This window comes from Haplochromis burtoni, unplaced genomic scaffold (assembly GCF_018398535.1).
Source record: "Haplochromis burtoni strain Fernald_Lab_line unplaced genomic scaffold, NCSU_Asbu1 Contig_812, whole genome shotgun sequence".
Classification (NCBI taxonomy): Eukaryota; Metazoa; Chordata; class Actinopteri; order Cichliformes; family Cichlidae; genus Haplochromis; species Haplochromis burtoni.
Window position 1 is genome coordinate 1 of NW_024583173.1, and position 15,293 is coordinate 15,293.

The 15,293-nt window shown below is 42.2% G+C and overlaps 1 protein-coding gene across 4 annotated transcripts in view; it reads right to left on the reverse strand.

The window, feature by feature from the left end:
- Positions 1 to 219: 219 nt before the first annotated feature.
- LOC102313055 (breast cancer anti-estrogen resistance protein 3 homolog) overlaps positions 220 to 15,293 on the reverse strand; it is a gene marked incomplete at its 3' end in the record, with an annotated part of 60,144 nt that continues 45,070 nt past the window's right edge. For all 4 annotated transcript variants that reach the window (XM_042215747.1, XM_042215746.1, XM_005950701.3 and 1 more), the window contains 8 exon segments: positions 220 to 836; positions 982 to 1,206; positions 2,701 to 2,835; positions 3,423 to 3,523; positions 4,199 to 4,431; positions 4,676 to 4,792; positions 4,889 to 5,014; positions 6,582 to 6,710. In XM_042215747.1, coding sequence (XP_042071681.1) covers positions 220 to 836; positions 982 to 1,206; positions 2,701 to 2,835; positions 3,423 to 3,523; positions 4,199 to 4,431; positions 4,676 to 4,792; positions 4,889 to 5,014; positions 6,582 to 6,710 — 1,683 coding nt within the window.

A 15,293-nucleotide genomic window follows, 5' to 3' on the forward strand; every position in this document is an offset into this window, starting at 1 on the left:
ATATATATATATAGATAGATAGATACACACACATACATACATATAGGTTAGATAACTAATTAATTAAAAAAAGAAAAGCTCTAAAGCATCCAGAAAATCAGTCTATAAAAAGAAAAAAATCAGGAAGACGAAAGATAATGACTTTGCAGAGGAGGATATAACCATGTGAAAAATAAATTACGTTAGTTATATTTAGGATTAGAGAGAGTGTATGTATACCTGGCAGTCAGCCATCAGCAGGTGTCTGGCTAGGCTGTGGTGATTGTGGCTGAGCACCAGCTCCTTTGCTCTCTTCAGAACCGCCATCTCCAGTGGTTTGTTTTCTAGAGGCAGAAGTCGCGAGTCGAACTCTGCTGGCCTGAACATGGACTCCGTCTCTATGACAGGCCGCTGAAAACTACTCCTCTCTTTTTTCCTCCTCTTATCTTTCTCCTCGTCTTTCCCTGCATCTTCATCCTCTTCTTCACTGGTGTTTTCCAAGGCTGCGATAGCATGATGGTAGGAGCTTCTGTCTCCTGCCACCTCCTCCTCCTCTTTCCCCATCTCCCCTTCTCTCTTCAGTCTCTCCACATAGCTGCAGAGTGTTAGCTGAGCTTCACGGCTGTGCTCTGTGATGGGGTTAGCAGAGTTTGACGATTCCCACTCCAGAGGGCTGCAGGACCTCAGGTCTGCAGGGCTGGGCTGCAGTCTTTCACCCTGTCCTGTCTCTGAATCGGGACACTTAGCAGCATCAGCAGGTGAAACTAGAGACCCAGAGGAGCAGCAGGAGTCTGCAGGCAGCCGTAGATGTTGCAATTTCAGGGGCTTCACTGGAGGAACAGGAGGGCCTGCAGTGGCTGTGGAATAACAAACACATCCATCTATAATGTTGCATTTGAAAATAAAAGTCAATATTGATGTAAACAGATGTTTACCATCCAATAATAATCAAATAACTTTGCATAAATATATTTAAAAAAGAAATATAAAATAAAAGGATACCTCCACCCGCCCAGGAAGAATCAGGGGTTTCTACACGTCTGGGCTCCTGTGGAGGTGCAGCCAGTCTGGGAGAGACACAGGAGGTGTCTGAGAGGTTTGAGGAGCTGGAGGAGGGAACTCTAGCCTGAGGACAAGAGGAGTGAGCCAGCCTAGCCAGAGGAACCTTGCTGGGTTTGGGAGGCGGTTTAGGACACAGCTGGCTGTCAGAGCCCCGGATCGCTTGGCCTGGAGGAACACGAGTGCCGTAAAAGTTACACAAAAGCTGTTTTGGCTTTTAAACATATAAAGACTTGGAACGTTTTTAAATATCTAATATTACAACCCCTCTGACTTTTTAACATTTTTAAGATATATTATTATTATATTATTATATTTAAATTCAAATACAATGAAAAGCATGCATCACACTCAGATTTCAGCTATATTATCAGATTGTGAATTAGAGCAGAGAGCCCCAGCAGAACAGGAGGAAAATTCATTGTCTAACATTCAAGCAATGGCAGGAGCAGCCCGGGAGAGTGTATTATATTACACCCACATACTTAGGAAGGCACAACGGCTGATTAATTTTAAAACCCCCACGTGGGCTTTTATTGGCTCTTAGCAAGCACCACACAGTTATTTTTAGCCTGATAATCAGTCCAAACTGCCACTTTGTTTAGCTTCATTATTTCTATACCGTTCAGATGCCTGGACCAAGGCTACTTTATTTCATCCTCGATTGCTATTCTTGTCATTTTTTTCCTCCATCAAAGTGATAAAGTGGTTTTGTTTGCAGGATTAAAAATAAAGAAAGAGGTGAAAAGTACATTTTGGATTTGTCCATAAACTGTCATTATGACGCAGGGCAAACTTGTCATCTTGCATCTAATCTTTATAAATTCATACCAAAACAAAAATTGGAGACATCATCATGATGTTCTCAACAAAATATCAAACTCAATCCCTGGATCAGGCCATCCTTGTCCTTTGGGACTTGATTTATACAACCTGTATAGGGAACTTTTAGTCTTGGCAGAGCTGTGGGTGCTCAGGCTGCTTTTGTTAATTGCAGTTTTTTCTCGATTGTTCTGTTTGTAGCTCTGTGTCTAGCATGAGTGCTGCTCTATACTGTACATTTTATGCACTATGACCAAGCACATCTATTTTAATCTATTTTACAGTTAACATTAAAAGTTAATACTGATAAAGAGGACAGTAATACTACAAATAAAGCCAAACATCTATTTGTATCACATGTCTTGCAATTGTCAGGCTTAATAAACTCTATTAGGGGCGATCGTGGCTCAAGAGTTGGCAGTTCGTCTTGTAATCGGAAGGTTGCCGGTTCGAGCCCCGGCTCAGACAGTCTCGGTCGTTGTGTCCTTGACCAAGACACTTCACCTGTTGCCTACTGGTGGTGGTCAGAGGGCCCGGTGGCGCCAGTGTCCGGCAGCCTCGCCTCTCTCAGTGCGCCCCAGGGTGGCTGTGGCTACAATGTAGTTTGCCATCACCAGTGTGTGAATGTGTGTGTGAATGGGCGAATGACTGAATGTGTAAAGCGCTTTGGGGTCCTTAGGGACTAGTAAAGCGCTATACAAATACAGGCCATTTACCATTTTCTATTATATGAACCAGTATACGTAAAAGTCTTCAGGGATTCGTCTGTATAAACGGAATGATCGCTGAAGAAACTCATCTGTATACTGCTGGTTCTTCTCCACCAAAATATTTGTATACCTGCTAGAGGCTCTGCTGATTTCCGTGGGAAAGAGGGGCTCAGCAGTGGCTCGCTGCCTGTCCGAAACACCGGCGACTTGGAGTTTGGGCTGGGAAGGAGCGAGTCAGGTGTCTGCAGGGGCTGCGGTTTGGATCCTGAAGACGGAACAAAATTACAGAAGATGGAGTTAAAGAGATGAAAGAGAAGATAATGAGACGGTGGGTAAATAGAAATAAATTAAAAAAAAGGTTACAAAAAAAAGGAAAAGATGAGGTGGAGGTGGGGAGGAAAGGAAATAATTTTGTAAAAAAGGCACTGAGCTGATTGGAATTCCCACTTTTGTTTTTGAGGTCTCATATACATTAGATCAGTTTGTAAAAATTAGATACAACAGATACAGAGAAAAATAAAGGATTCAAAATACTTCAAGCCACTAAGATCTATTCATCTCATAGAGATGAGAAAAACCCCCCAAAACAACAGACCTCTGACTTACAGAGAGCACGGCTGCCCTTTGGAGAAAGTTCATTTCTGCTGCTCGTGTCCATGACCTCATTCTTTCGGTCTCTACCAGAGCTGAGGAGTTTGGGTCGAGTGGTAAATCGACAGCTTCGCTTTTACGCTCAGCTCTCTCTGAGTGTTTATTATACAGATGTGTAATTATAATAAAAGGAACAACTAAAACTTTCAGCCTCTCCTCAAAGGTCACACAGCTTTTCAGAACCTCCTAGCTTTTACTTACCAAGAGGAAGGAAGCTTTCTGATTGGTGCGCCTTGAGTGGGTGTCGCCGCTCCTGGACTTGATTGAGACTTGCTGGTTGGCTGCCGCAGCGATCCTTCAACCTGAAGGAGGAGGAAGGGCGATAAAAACATCCCACTCACACATGAGCATCGGATAAACCTCTCACAAATATTTCCAATATAATAATAAAAAGGTACCATTAGTATTAAAAAAAAAAGTAAATCACGTTATAAACACTAATCCTTTCATCCCTTCTTTGACTTTTTAAAAAGCCTTTTCTCTGTCCATATATCCTCTTGTTCATCTCTGTGTTCTGTTTTACTCTCAGCTCTGTATTTATTATCCCCTCACAGCTGGTCTGACCTCTCTCAGATAGATACAGAACCCTGTTTAATGTCTGTGTGCATTGAAATTGCACACAGACAACAGCTCTTCATTTACAGAGGACGTATGATGTGTATGGGACATGTGTATGTGCGAACTTCAGTCAGAACGATTGAATGTAAACAGCTCAGTGCAAAGAGTAAAACCTTAAAAGCAGAACGATGTGTGGAGTTGGAGACAGTGCAAAGGTGGGTCTCTACTATTCAAACACAGCAGACAGATTGGTATTTGGTCTGTAGCCCACTATCCACTTGCAGTAATAGGCTTATATTAATCAAATCCAAGAAATCTCACATGCTCAGTGGAACAACAACCACGTTATGAGAGCCAGCGAGGAATTACAGTGTTCAGGTGTTAATTAGTGTGTTTGCGTGTGTTTCTAGAGTGCAAACCTGAGCTGGCTGCCTCGGGCAATGCCATTGTCCTGGCAGTGTGTGCTGTCGTGCATGGCCTGTGTGTTGTCGTATGTGTGTCCGTTGGTAATATTGAGGCTGAGGCGTTTCTGGTTCCGCCTCTCCTGCGACATCAGCCTCTCCCGGTGACTGCTCGACAGTCCGTGCTTTTCCTCTAAGCAGCGCAGCGGCAGCCCCCGGTTGATTGGCTGGAAGATGATGGCCCCTACCACCTTCAATGTGTGGGCGGAAGAACAGATAAGGTGACCTAAAGAAACCTCAACATATTTTATTTATCTGCGACTATATTTATCTCACAAGCTTGAAACTCTTAGCACTTAAACACAACTTACTATTAACTACCAAAACTTTTTCTTTTATGTGCTATAATGAGGAAAACCACCAACCAGAACAATAACAGTATAAAATAAACTTTGAAGCAAGATTAATTAAAAGAAAAATAGTGACTAAACCCACCTGTGAGACAGGTTTTCTGTTGCCAACATAGTATCTGATGAGTGCAGGGATGCTGTCGAACCCTTCTCTGTCTAGGCGGTACTCAACTCTGGAGTAAGCTTCATTCAGCATCACGACCTGAAGGCGACAGGCAAAATAACAGACCTAGCTATTGTACCTTTTATATACTCTAGTCAAATATTCATCTCAGTGTAGCTGGAAGTTCATATGTACCTTCTTGTTAATTTTAAAGTGCTGAGCAGTGTTTCGCCATTGGCATGTGAGAACGTAACTTCCTGGTAAAGACAGCGAATCACGGATCAGGAAGTCTCCATCTCGCTGCACCAGGTTTTCTGCAACCTGCAAAAAGAAATAAGTGACACACGGGCACACTCAACTTTACGCAGCCATGACATTAGAGGACTTTACGTTGTCTCACTCACTTCCTGGTGACTTACCGTTAACGATAACAACTACATGCCTAACCGTTACCCTTACCTTAACCTTAAGACTTGTCCTAACCTGAAAATTCATAGATGATGTTGGCCCCTGAGAAAGCCCAGCCTGCATCACGTGACTGTTCAAACAGATTTAGGAGCCCATAATAACCGGCCCACACACACACGAACACCTACAGTGGCCCACAGTGATTGTTTACAATACAAACGTTTAATGGTAGGCTAGTACCAGCTTTGCGAGCTTAGTGATGGTTATGTAAGACATGAGGACCATTCCAATTTATCCAGTTAGTGACCTAGACGCTTAAGGGACAGTTTCATGTAGAATCACATTCATTTCACGCTAAAACCTTTATATGGGAAATCAAAATAATAAAGCTTTAATCCAGAAAACTTTTCAGTGTTTTTGTGCATCTATCAATGCACAAGTCAAATGACAACATTTTTGACAAGCTTGATCCCTGTTTATCATTTACCACAGAAAAAATGAGACCTATTATCAAAGTAACTCGGTGGTTAAAAATTAGTCTTCTATTATGGAAAGAAAATTAAGCCTTTTCTTTCCATAAGAGATCTCAAGATTGTCATTCATGACCTCATCTCCTCCTCCTGGACTACTGCAAATCACTTTACACGGGTCTCAGTCAGTTGTAGGCTCCTCACAGGCACCCGAAGAAGAAGAAGAAGAAAAAAAGAGATCGTATTTCACCTGTTTTAGCTCCTTCCAGCTCAGTCATTTCCTTCAAATGACTGATAAAACTAGACTGAACACATATATTTATTCATTGGCTATTGATTCTTATGGTCATTATATGTGCCTATGTAAGCCATGACTGTTTATATTTACCACCTACTAGCATGTATTTTACTTATTTTTATCCATTCTGTCTTTTAAAGAGCACCTTGGCCAGTGTCAACTGTTGGATGTGTTATAAAGTATTATAAAGCACTGTTAAATGCACTTTAAAAATAAATTTGACTTTCATTTATTATATGATTAAAAAAAAGGATATTTCTTTGACCGTTTACACATGCAGTGCTCTTTATTTCCCTGCCTTGTTTCATTTATTGGTTCTCGCTCGCTCTTCTCGAACACATACACTCTGTCATCCACAGTTTCAGACTTTAATTAAGCAAATGTTTGTATAAGTTAGAACGGTGGTTTAGTTTAGCCAAGGGAAGCAGCTTATTAAAAAAGATTACATCTCAGTGCTGGTTTTCAGGGGAACACACAAGATCTCTCTCTCACATATGCGCGCACACACAACACACATAAACACACCATACAGAATGAAGCCTTTCTTTCTGTCAGCGCTGCTGCAGGGGCCACTCTTTACGCAACAGTCTTCCTGTAAGCACCATGTGTGTAGCATGGAAGGCTAATAATAGGTAATCTGGTTCAACAAGTTTCTAATCTGGCTTTTAAAAGGAGGGACTTGTGACTCAGATTTGTGTGCGAGCAGTGTTACCTGTCTGGGAATCGATCCGTGGTACCACGCGTGACTTCTCGGCTCCTCGCAGTCCATCTTCAGTTCTTCCTCGAGCTCCTTGCGAAGTTTCTCTGAAGGACAGTCCAGGATGAACTGATCTCTGGAGAACTGGAATAAAAGCAGAAAAAGCTGATCTTGTAACTTTATCCTGCATAGCTGAGAAACCCAAAGACAGACGACAGAAATTCAACATCCACATATTTAATTAATTTATTTATTTTAACAAAGTAAAAAAGGAAGCAGGAACAAATAGGAAACTTATGACTGGTTTGTTTAAAGTCGCCTCTGCTGTTCTACAGTAAAACAACACCAAATAAAACACCGCAGAGCCGGGATAGGTAGAAACCAGGACTGTAATCTAATTCCAGTGAGATTACTGAAACTATTGATCAGCCACTTTAATCCCAGCAAAGCCCAAAAAGGTTGCCTAAATGGAAAGTAAAGGACAGACAGCTCTGTTAACCCTGACGGGATGTCGAGTCAACACAACCACCTGAACCACAACACACACACCCCAAACACCACACACACACACACTTACATGACAGCTGCTTGGTCTCTCCATCCTGCCACCTTTCTCTGATCTTCAATAACAAACTTCATAGCAGACACATTAAAACTCACACACACTATAGTTAAGTCTCTTCTGTTTGCTCAAACAACAAGCCCGCACACAGCCTCTGTCTGCGTCTGCCTCCTCTGTGATTTTCTCCTTTATCACTTCCTTTCTTGCCTTCGTCCAGAGTCGTTCAAAGAAATGTCATCATCCTGACACCGCCCAGCTACCCAGACCGGCCTCTATGCACACCTTCACCTAACGTAGACTAGTACACGCACGCACACGCACCCACAGACACACACACCTCTGAGTGACGCATAAACTTATCTAAACTAAACCTTTTTTCTTTTTAACCCATTAGAGACTGCTACACTCAGTCAGTTTATTCTATACTTTTGCATTTCAACCATTTAAATGTCAGTACAAATGTCTTGAGCTATTTATTTATCCAAGCAGCAGGACTTTATTATAATTTTTTTCAAATGGCCCAGAGCAATATTCCTCCAGACGTTCTGAAGGGATGTCCAAATGGTTCTTTGGACATTGGCTGCTTTTTCACTCATTTGCACTCTAGTCCAGTGGTCCCCAACCTTTTTTGCGCCACGGACCGGTTTATGCCCGACAATATTTTCACGGACCGGCCTTTAAGGTGTCGCGGATAAATACAACAAAATAAAACTAGTACCGGTACCGAAAAAAAAGAAGATTTATTCATAACACACGTGAAAAGACCCAGGGACACCGAGTTAACGATAAAAACGATAACAAAATAACGCTGAAAGCCGATAAAAACCCTGAAAACCATACATTTCACACCTGAGCCTCAACTCTCGCGGCCCGGTACCAAACAACTCACGGACCGGTATCGGTCCGAGGCCCGGGGGTTGGGGACCGCTGCTCTAGTCCTTGTATCCGTCACTGACCTCACTGACCTGCATAAAACACCTAACTGTATGGACAAACCAGTGTTGTGTCTAAACAACACTGGCTGTGTAGACATAACACTGGTTTTATGCTGGTTGCATGTTTGTCAAACTGCATCTAACACAGGTTAGTATTAAAATTGTATTTTCATACCAACAACTGATTCCTAAAGGGTTATACGCTGAAAACATGGAATGTCTTGGCATGTTGTGCAGCATGTCCATGAAAAAAAAAATGTTAGGAAAAATGGAACATAAAAAAGTGTAAAGCCTAAAAATTCCCTGCAGCATGAACAGTATCTGAAAGTCATGTACTTTCAGATACTGAAAGTACATGACTTGCGGTGCTACTTGTACGGCCGCAAGTAAAGTACTACTTGTGGCCGGTCCAGACGGAGTACCTGGCAAGGTACTAAGAGCATGTGCCCACCAGCTCACCCTCATCTTCACCAGACTCTTCAACCTCTCACTGGATCAGGCAGCCATCCCATCCTGTCTAAAATCAGCCACAATCATCCCAGTGCCGAAGAAGTCTCCCATCTCCAGCCTGAATGATTACCGCCCTGTGGCCCTCACACCGGTAATCATGAAATGCTTTGAGAGACTAGTCCTTCAGCACATCAAGGATTACCTCCCCCCAGAATTCGACCCCCACCAGTTTGCATACCGCACAAACAGATCCACAGAAGATGCTATCGCCACAGCCCTCCACGCTGTGCTGAGTCACCTAGAGCAGCGGCAGAGCTACGTCCGAATGCTCTTCCAGCTCAGCCTTTAATACAATCATCCCGGACATCCTCATCACCAAACTGGTCGCTCTTGGCCTCCCTCCTCTCACATGTGCCTGGATAAAGGACCAGACTGTAAAACTCGGCCGTCATCTCTCTTCCGCTCGCACACTGAGCACCAGCTCCCCACAGGGCTGTGTGCTGAGCCCCCTCCTGTATTCTCTCTACACCCACGACTGCAGTCTGACCCACAACAACAATCTCATCATCAAGTTTGCCTCGTCTCCCTTTGAGATGAGTCCGACTACCGTGGTGTCATCAGCAGAGTACAGAGAGGAAGTCCTGAAGTTGGCAGCCTGGTGTTCAGAAAACAACCTGGCACTGAACACTAAGAAAACCAAAGAGCTCATTGCTGACTTCAGGAGACACAGCACTGACTTGGCCCCCCTTTACATCAACGGGGAGTGTGTGGATGTGTGGAGAGGGTCCACACCTTCCGGTTCCTTGGTGTCCTCATCTCTGCTGACATCTCCTGGACAGACAACATCTCAGCGGTCATCAAGAAGACCCAACAGTGGCTGCACTCCCTGAGAGTCCTCAGGAAGTACAAGCTGAACTCCAACCTGTTGCTGACCTTATACCGCTCATCCATTGAGAGCCTGCTAACCTACTGCATCACGGTATGGTACGGCAGCTGCACCAAGGCGGATAGAGTGAGGCTTCAGAGTGTGGTCAAGACAGCACTGAGTTTGCACTGAGTAGGAGATGCTCTGTATCTCATTGTACAACTGTATATTGACAATAAAGGCATTCTGTTCTATTCTATTCTACTTAAGAAGTAGGGGGAAACAGCAAAGCCCCTAAGAGAAGCAACTTGCCCTTTAAGTTGATCTACTGTTCACCGAAGCCTCATCAGAAATGGTCTCTGTGGCTGTCAGAAAGTCCTTATTAACTGAGGGAAACAGGGAGAATAGGGCTGAGGTTTTGCCAAATTACACAAGAACTGGACTGAAAGTCTGTGGCAACAAGACTTGTAGAGCGATGGATCCAAATTGGCAACTTTTAGTTAAAATTGCTGTCAACGTGGTCCGAAAAAAGGAGAGAGGTACCACAAGGAGCGTCTACCTCCATCTTTAAAACACGATGGAGGATCTGTCAGGGTTTGGGATGCGTTTGTGGTGCCGGGGATATTGTTACAATTGAATAAATGTAGAAAAGAATCATCAGATTTTTTAGCATGACAAACACTGCCAATGTAATGATGATGATGATGATGACCAAAGTTAGGCAACTGTTATGATGATGATAAATACATATTTACATGTCTCACAGCCTCTGGGGTAACAGTACTGGCTCAGGTTCAGGTACAGTTACAGGTAATGTTTCAACTGACAGTCAAATGAGAGCTAGGAAAAGAGAAGAAGTTTGATGAAGAAGAAGAAGAAGAAGAAGAAGAAGAAAGAAGAAGAAGAAGAAGAAGAAGAGAAGAAGAAAAGAAGAAGAAGAAGAAGAAGAAGAAGAAGAAGAAGAAGAAGAAGAAAAGAAGAAGAAGAAGAAGAAGAAGAAGAAGAAGAAGAAGAAGAAGAAGAAGAAGAAGAAGAAGAAGAAGAAGAAGAAGAAGAAGAAGAAGAAGAAGAAGAAGAAGAAGAAGAAGAAGAGAAGAAGAAAAGAAGAAGAAAGAAGAAAGAAGAAGAAGAAGAAGAAGAAGAAGAAGAAGAAAGAAGAAGAAGAAGAAGAAGAAAGAAGAAGAAGAAGAAGAAGAAGAAGAAGAAGAAGAAGAAGAAGAAGAAGAAGAAGAAGAAGAAGAAGAAGAAGAAGAAGAAGAAGAAGAAGTTGTTGAAGTTTGAGGTAGAACACTGAGGAAAAAAGCAAACACGCTCACACAGACAGGAATTACTAATCCATGTCCATGCAGGAAACTTGGAATATCATATCTGTGCCATTTTTATCTCTCTGCGGCTACACTAGCTCTCTTCCTCTCTAAAGTCATTAGAATAGACCCCCTGCCCCGAGTCTCCATACATGACAGAAAATCAAAGCGTCACATTACAGCAAATATTAAACTGATCACTGGCTTGGCACCATGGTGCACATCCAACAATTTACTTTCTTTCCAGTTTGAACCAGAAACACTGTGTGTGTGTAGCAGTGGAAAATACTTGGGGCGGTGTAATTGTGCTGTCACTTAGTCTCCCGGGCTCGTGTTTTTTTCCTGCCATTTTTTAAACAAAAGATTCAATGAGTAAGTAAATGATAACAGACAGTCTGAATTACACGATCATTTTATTGGAGCTTTCTCTTATCAATCAACATTAACAGTTGGTGCCATTGGAGTAAGCTAATGGTCTATCTAACATCTGACTGACAGACAAACATTTGCTCATAGATGCACTTTTTGTTGTTATATTTACTTATAGATCATCCATAGCTATTTGGATATGTCTCCGACAGGGACAACACGTGGACAGAGATAGGCTGGGACCAAATTACAACTCCAAATTCACGCACCTTTCTTTTGTCTCACTTTTTGTTTTGCTTTTAATCATTTTCTTTCCTTAGGTGCTGTGATGTGTTAAAACAGGATACACTACACCCATAACGCACGGCTTGCAGCATGTTTTTCCTGTTGTACGGGCATTGCGCAACAATTTTAAAATGCACATGATCAACTGTAATAACTGAAAACACGACGGCTGCTGGTTTGTATTATTCCCAGCTTATCTGGATTTGTTACCGACTCCACTCGCATTTGTGATTCTCACACTTATTTCAAAAGACACAATACGTTGCTTTTACGTCGGCAGTCTCAGTGCCAACAGACTGATGAATGAAAGCGCGGGAGAGCTGGTGAGAAGAGGGATGCATGGCAGCGGCAAGGATGACATGTACATATAAAGTTGAAGAGTGATTAATGGAGATGGGGATACATGGTTAATGCAAATTAACAGAAGAGTGAAAGAGCACAGAAAGAAAAATTGAAGAGAAACTGAAGGAATAAGAGGAAGGAAGCAGAGAAGGAAATAGGAGGGAGGAGATGGATATATTGGATGTGAGGTTTTGTTTAATAGCCTGGCCTTTAATAAGATCCTGCAATATGATGTCATCCTCAGAGAGTGGCTACATTTATACCGTACCAGCCTGTGTGTGGACCACAACACAGCAGTGAAGTACAGTGAACTGGACTGGCCTGCTTCATGGCCTACAGCCTTTCCTTCTAGCGTGAATGACTTCAGTTGTGATGAAATATGGGATAAACAATACACTGACGCTAAGCTTCATTTCATATGAACTGCAAAACTTGCTCAGCGTTATCCCATGGTAATGCTTACTGTTGAAACACACATTGAAATCAAAATAAAACCCATGCATTAAGGTAAACGTTCTTCTTAAGTTAGCAAAACCTCCTGACATTCCCCATACAAATTAATGATAATTTGTATCAAATCATTAAATTTTGGATTCAGTGATTTTCGGTCCAGTTCTTGTGTAATTTGTCGTAGCTCAGCCTTTTCTCAGTCCCTTCATTAAGAATGATTTCGTAACAGCCACTGAGACCGTTTCTAATGAGGATACACTGCACACCATGCACCAAGTTTTCAGCTAACAGCACTTTGGGAACCTCCTTGTTGTTGAAAAATCCTATTTTATGCCTGTTCAACTGTTAACTTTGGTATTTTTCATAGCTTAAACTAAAGAAATGGGAATAAATGATGTCCCAAAAGGATGATTCTGTTCATCTGGACGTAATGTTTTCAATGGGAGAAACGTTTCGTCACTCATCCAAGTGACTTCTTTAGTCTCAGCTGACTGCAGGTTTCCACAACCTTAGTCAGTTCAGTTTTATTTATACAGCGCCAAATGACAGCAAAAGTCGCCTCAAGGTGCTTTATATGGTAAGGTAGACCCTGCAGCAAACGGTAACAAACTGTACATTTGCACAATGACTGAAACTAGCCCACTGAATGGACAATGGGCTGTGAGGTGAGGTGACCATTGATAAACAACAGCACAGCGTGTTTTGGGGTTTAAAAGCCACAGAGACACGGTGTTTAGAAAAAATGCATCTCAGCTGTTCTGATACTCCTGACACATACGGGATCACTAAGGGTTTTCGCTTAGGTATCGGTTGTCCTTCTCTCCTGGATCGGCTGGAACTTTCTTTTGGCGCCTTCCCAGCTTTGACGAATGTCCAGCCTGGATAACCACATTTACTCAGGGCCTTCTTGACGTGATGTTCTTCTGCTTCCCTGGCCGCTGTGTCTGTGGGGATGGTGTTCGCTCTGTGTTGCAGCGTGCTGATGACACACAATTTGTGATCCAGTGGATGATGAGAGTCAAACCTGACTGGATCCCTTAATACTGATCCATATGCGTAGGTTTACGGTACACATCAACTTTTAAAGGGGGCCTAAGGGCACATCTTTGCCATCTTACAATGCTGTGATTGCAACCATTCCCCAACTCTCTGTGAATGGTACTCATGGCCATTGATCAATGGTCTTTGATCAGTGGTTGTTGATCAATGGTCATGACAATTTGCATATTAATGATCAAGGGATCTGACCTCACAGCCCATTGTTTATTAAGTGGCCTGGTTTCAGTCATTGTGCAAATGTACTGTTTATAAGATTGGGGAAACCTGCAGTCAGCAGAGACTGAAGAAGTCACTTGGATGAGTGAAGAAATGTTTCTCCCACTGAAAACGCTGCATCCAGATGAACAGAATCAACTTTTGGGATTTACTTACCTGGATGAGCATGCATCAAGATGAACAAATGATGTGTTTTTACAACAGACTGCTTGTAACAAGGCACCTAAAAATTGATTCTTTGTCATCCGTTATGTGTAGACAACAGTGATTCATCCCTCGAGTTGGTTATGTTTTGTGATTCATAGCTCAGTGTTAAGCAGCTTAACAAAAAAACAAAAATCTGACATGCCACAGAAAATAATCTCCAACTAAAAACAAAGGTACTGTTAAAAAGGATCTCTGCAGTGATTGGATTTTCTTCTGATTTCATGGATTTGAAGATTGAAGGTACTTTTAACCCTTTAAAGGTTTCTCTATATATGGTGACGATGATACATTTCTGTAATAATCCAGTCGTGTGTGGCAACCATTCAGAAGCAGCGGCCACCTGGGTAAGCTGCTAGCCTTTTGTGTTCAGTGAAGTGAGGACAAAGAACCTTTTAACATCATAACTCTGATCCCTCATCACCTTACACACATGTAAAGTTACAAATACATTAGATGACGTTATAATCCTCACCTTACCTCAACTTATGCGGCTTATGAGCTGAAATAAAGCAGTGAACCTGAGATTCTTAGTTGATACCGCCAGCCTGCAGGATTGCCGATAACAAAAAACCCTGAAGACTGACTAGAAGAAGCAGCTCCATTTGAATCAGTTCAAATATGCAGCGGAGTCAGTATATTAACAATTCTTCAAACACCAACTAAAATACTGTAGAAGACCATAGAGGAAACTCTTCTGCTGCCTCAGTTGCAACACATTTCTTTCAAGAAGAAACGATAAAAACTATTGCCTTGGTCTCTGGTTGGGTCTCAAAATAATCTTTATCTGTGATGCTACACTGTACAGTGGGATTATGACCACTGCAACAGTATACAAGCAACACAGCACCATAACAGACACATCATTACAATTATGGTGACGTCTGAGATCATTTTAGAGGTGAAGTCAGGCTATGCAGCTTTTCATCTTCTTTATTTCTATTTTTAGAATGCAACCAATTAGTATTATGAAAGTCTTGAGTTGCTAAAGGCAAAAGTTTTGAAAGTTCAACAAACAAAATGCTTAAATGAGAGTTGGGATACCCATCAAATGGGTTTCACTGGGGCAATCATCATTAAAATAACAACTCTTTGGTCTGCTGTATTTCTGGCATTTCCTTTTCTTTTCATCTCTCTTACTTAACAATTTCAGTTTTTTCCTCCTCCCTCTCTTCATGCTACCATTTCCCACTGTGTCTACATACTGCATAGTATGCATCCCCAATCAAGTCACAAAGCTTTAAAAAGTGAATACATGAATGCAAACAGCAGTGCAGGTTGTGTCAAGAATACATGTAGAATTGAGGTGGGCTTAATGAGAATATTCCTGCTGAACAGTCATGCAGCATCCAAATGCTTTTCCTCAGAGCTTCAGTTTAGCTTTTTAGGGCCTGACAACAACACTGTGTTTGACTCTAACATTGAATTAAATGGGCATCATTACCGCTGAGGACAGTTGATAAAACCTAATAGCTGTTGATGTTTTGATTTTCTATCTCTGCGTGTTGTCTTCGTCATCAAAAAGGTCCCTTCCTTTCCTGTTTACACACAACTAAATACAAACATCTTCCTGTGTTTAGGCCAGAGAGCATCTGATTGGTCAGCCTGGGGCAGCCAAAGAGGGTTCATCGTCAGTGCCATCTTAATTTGTTCTGTAAGCCACAATCTCAGCACCAGCATCGGTGC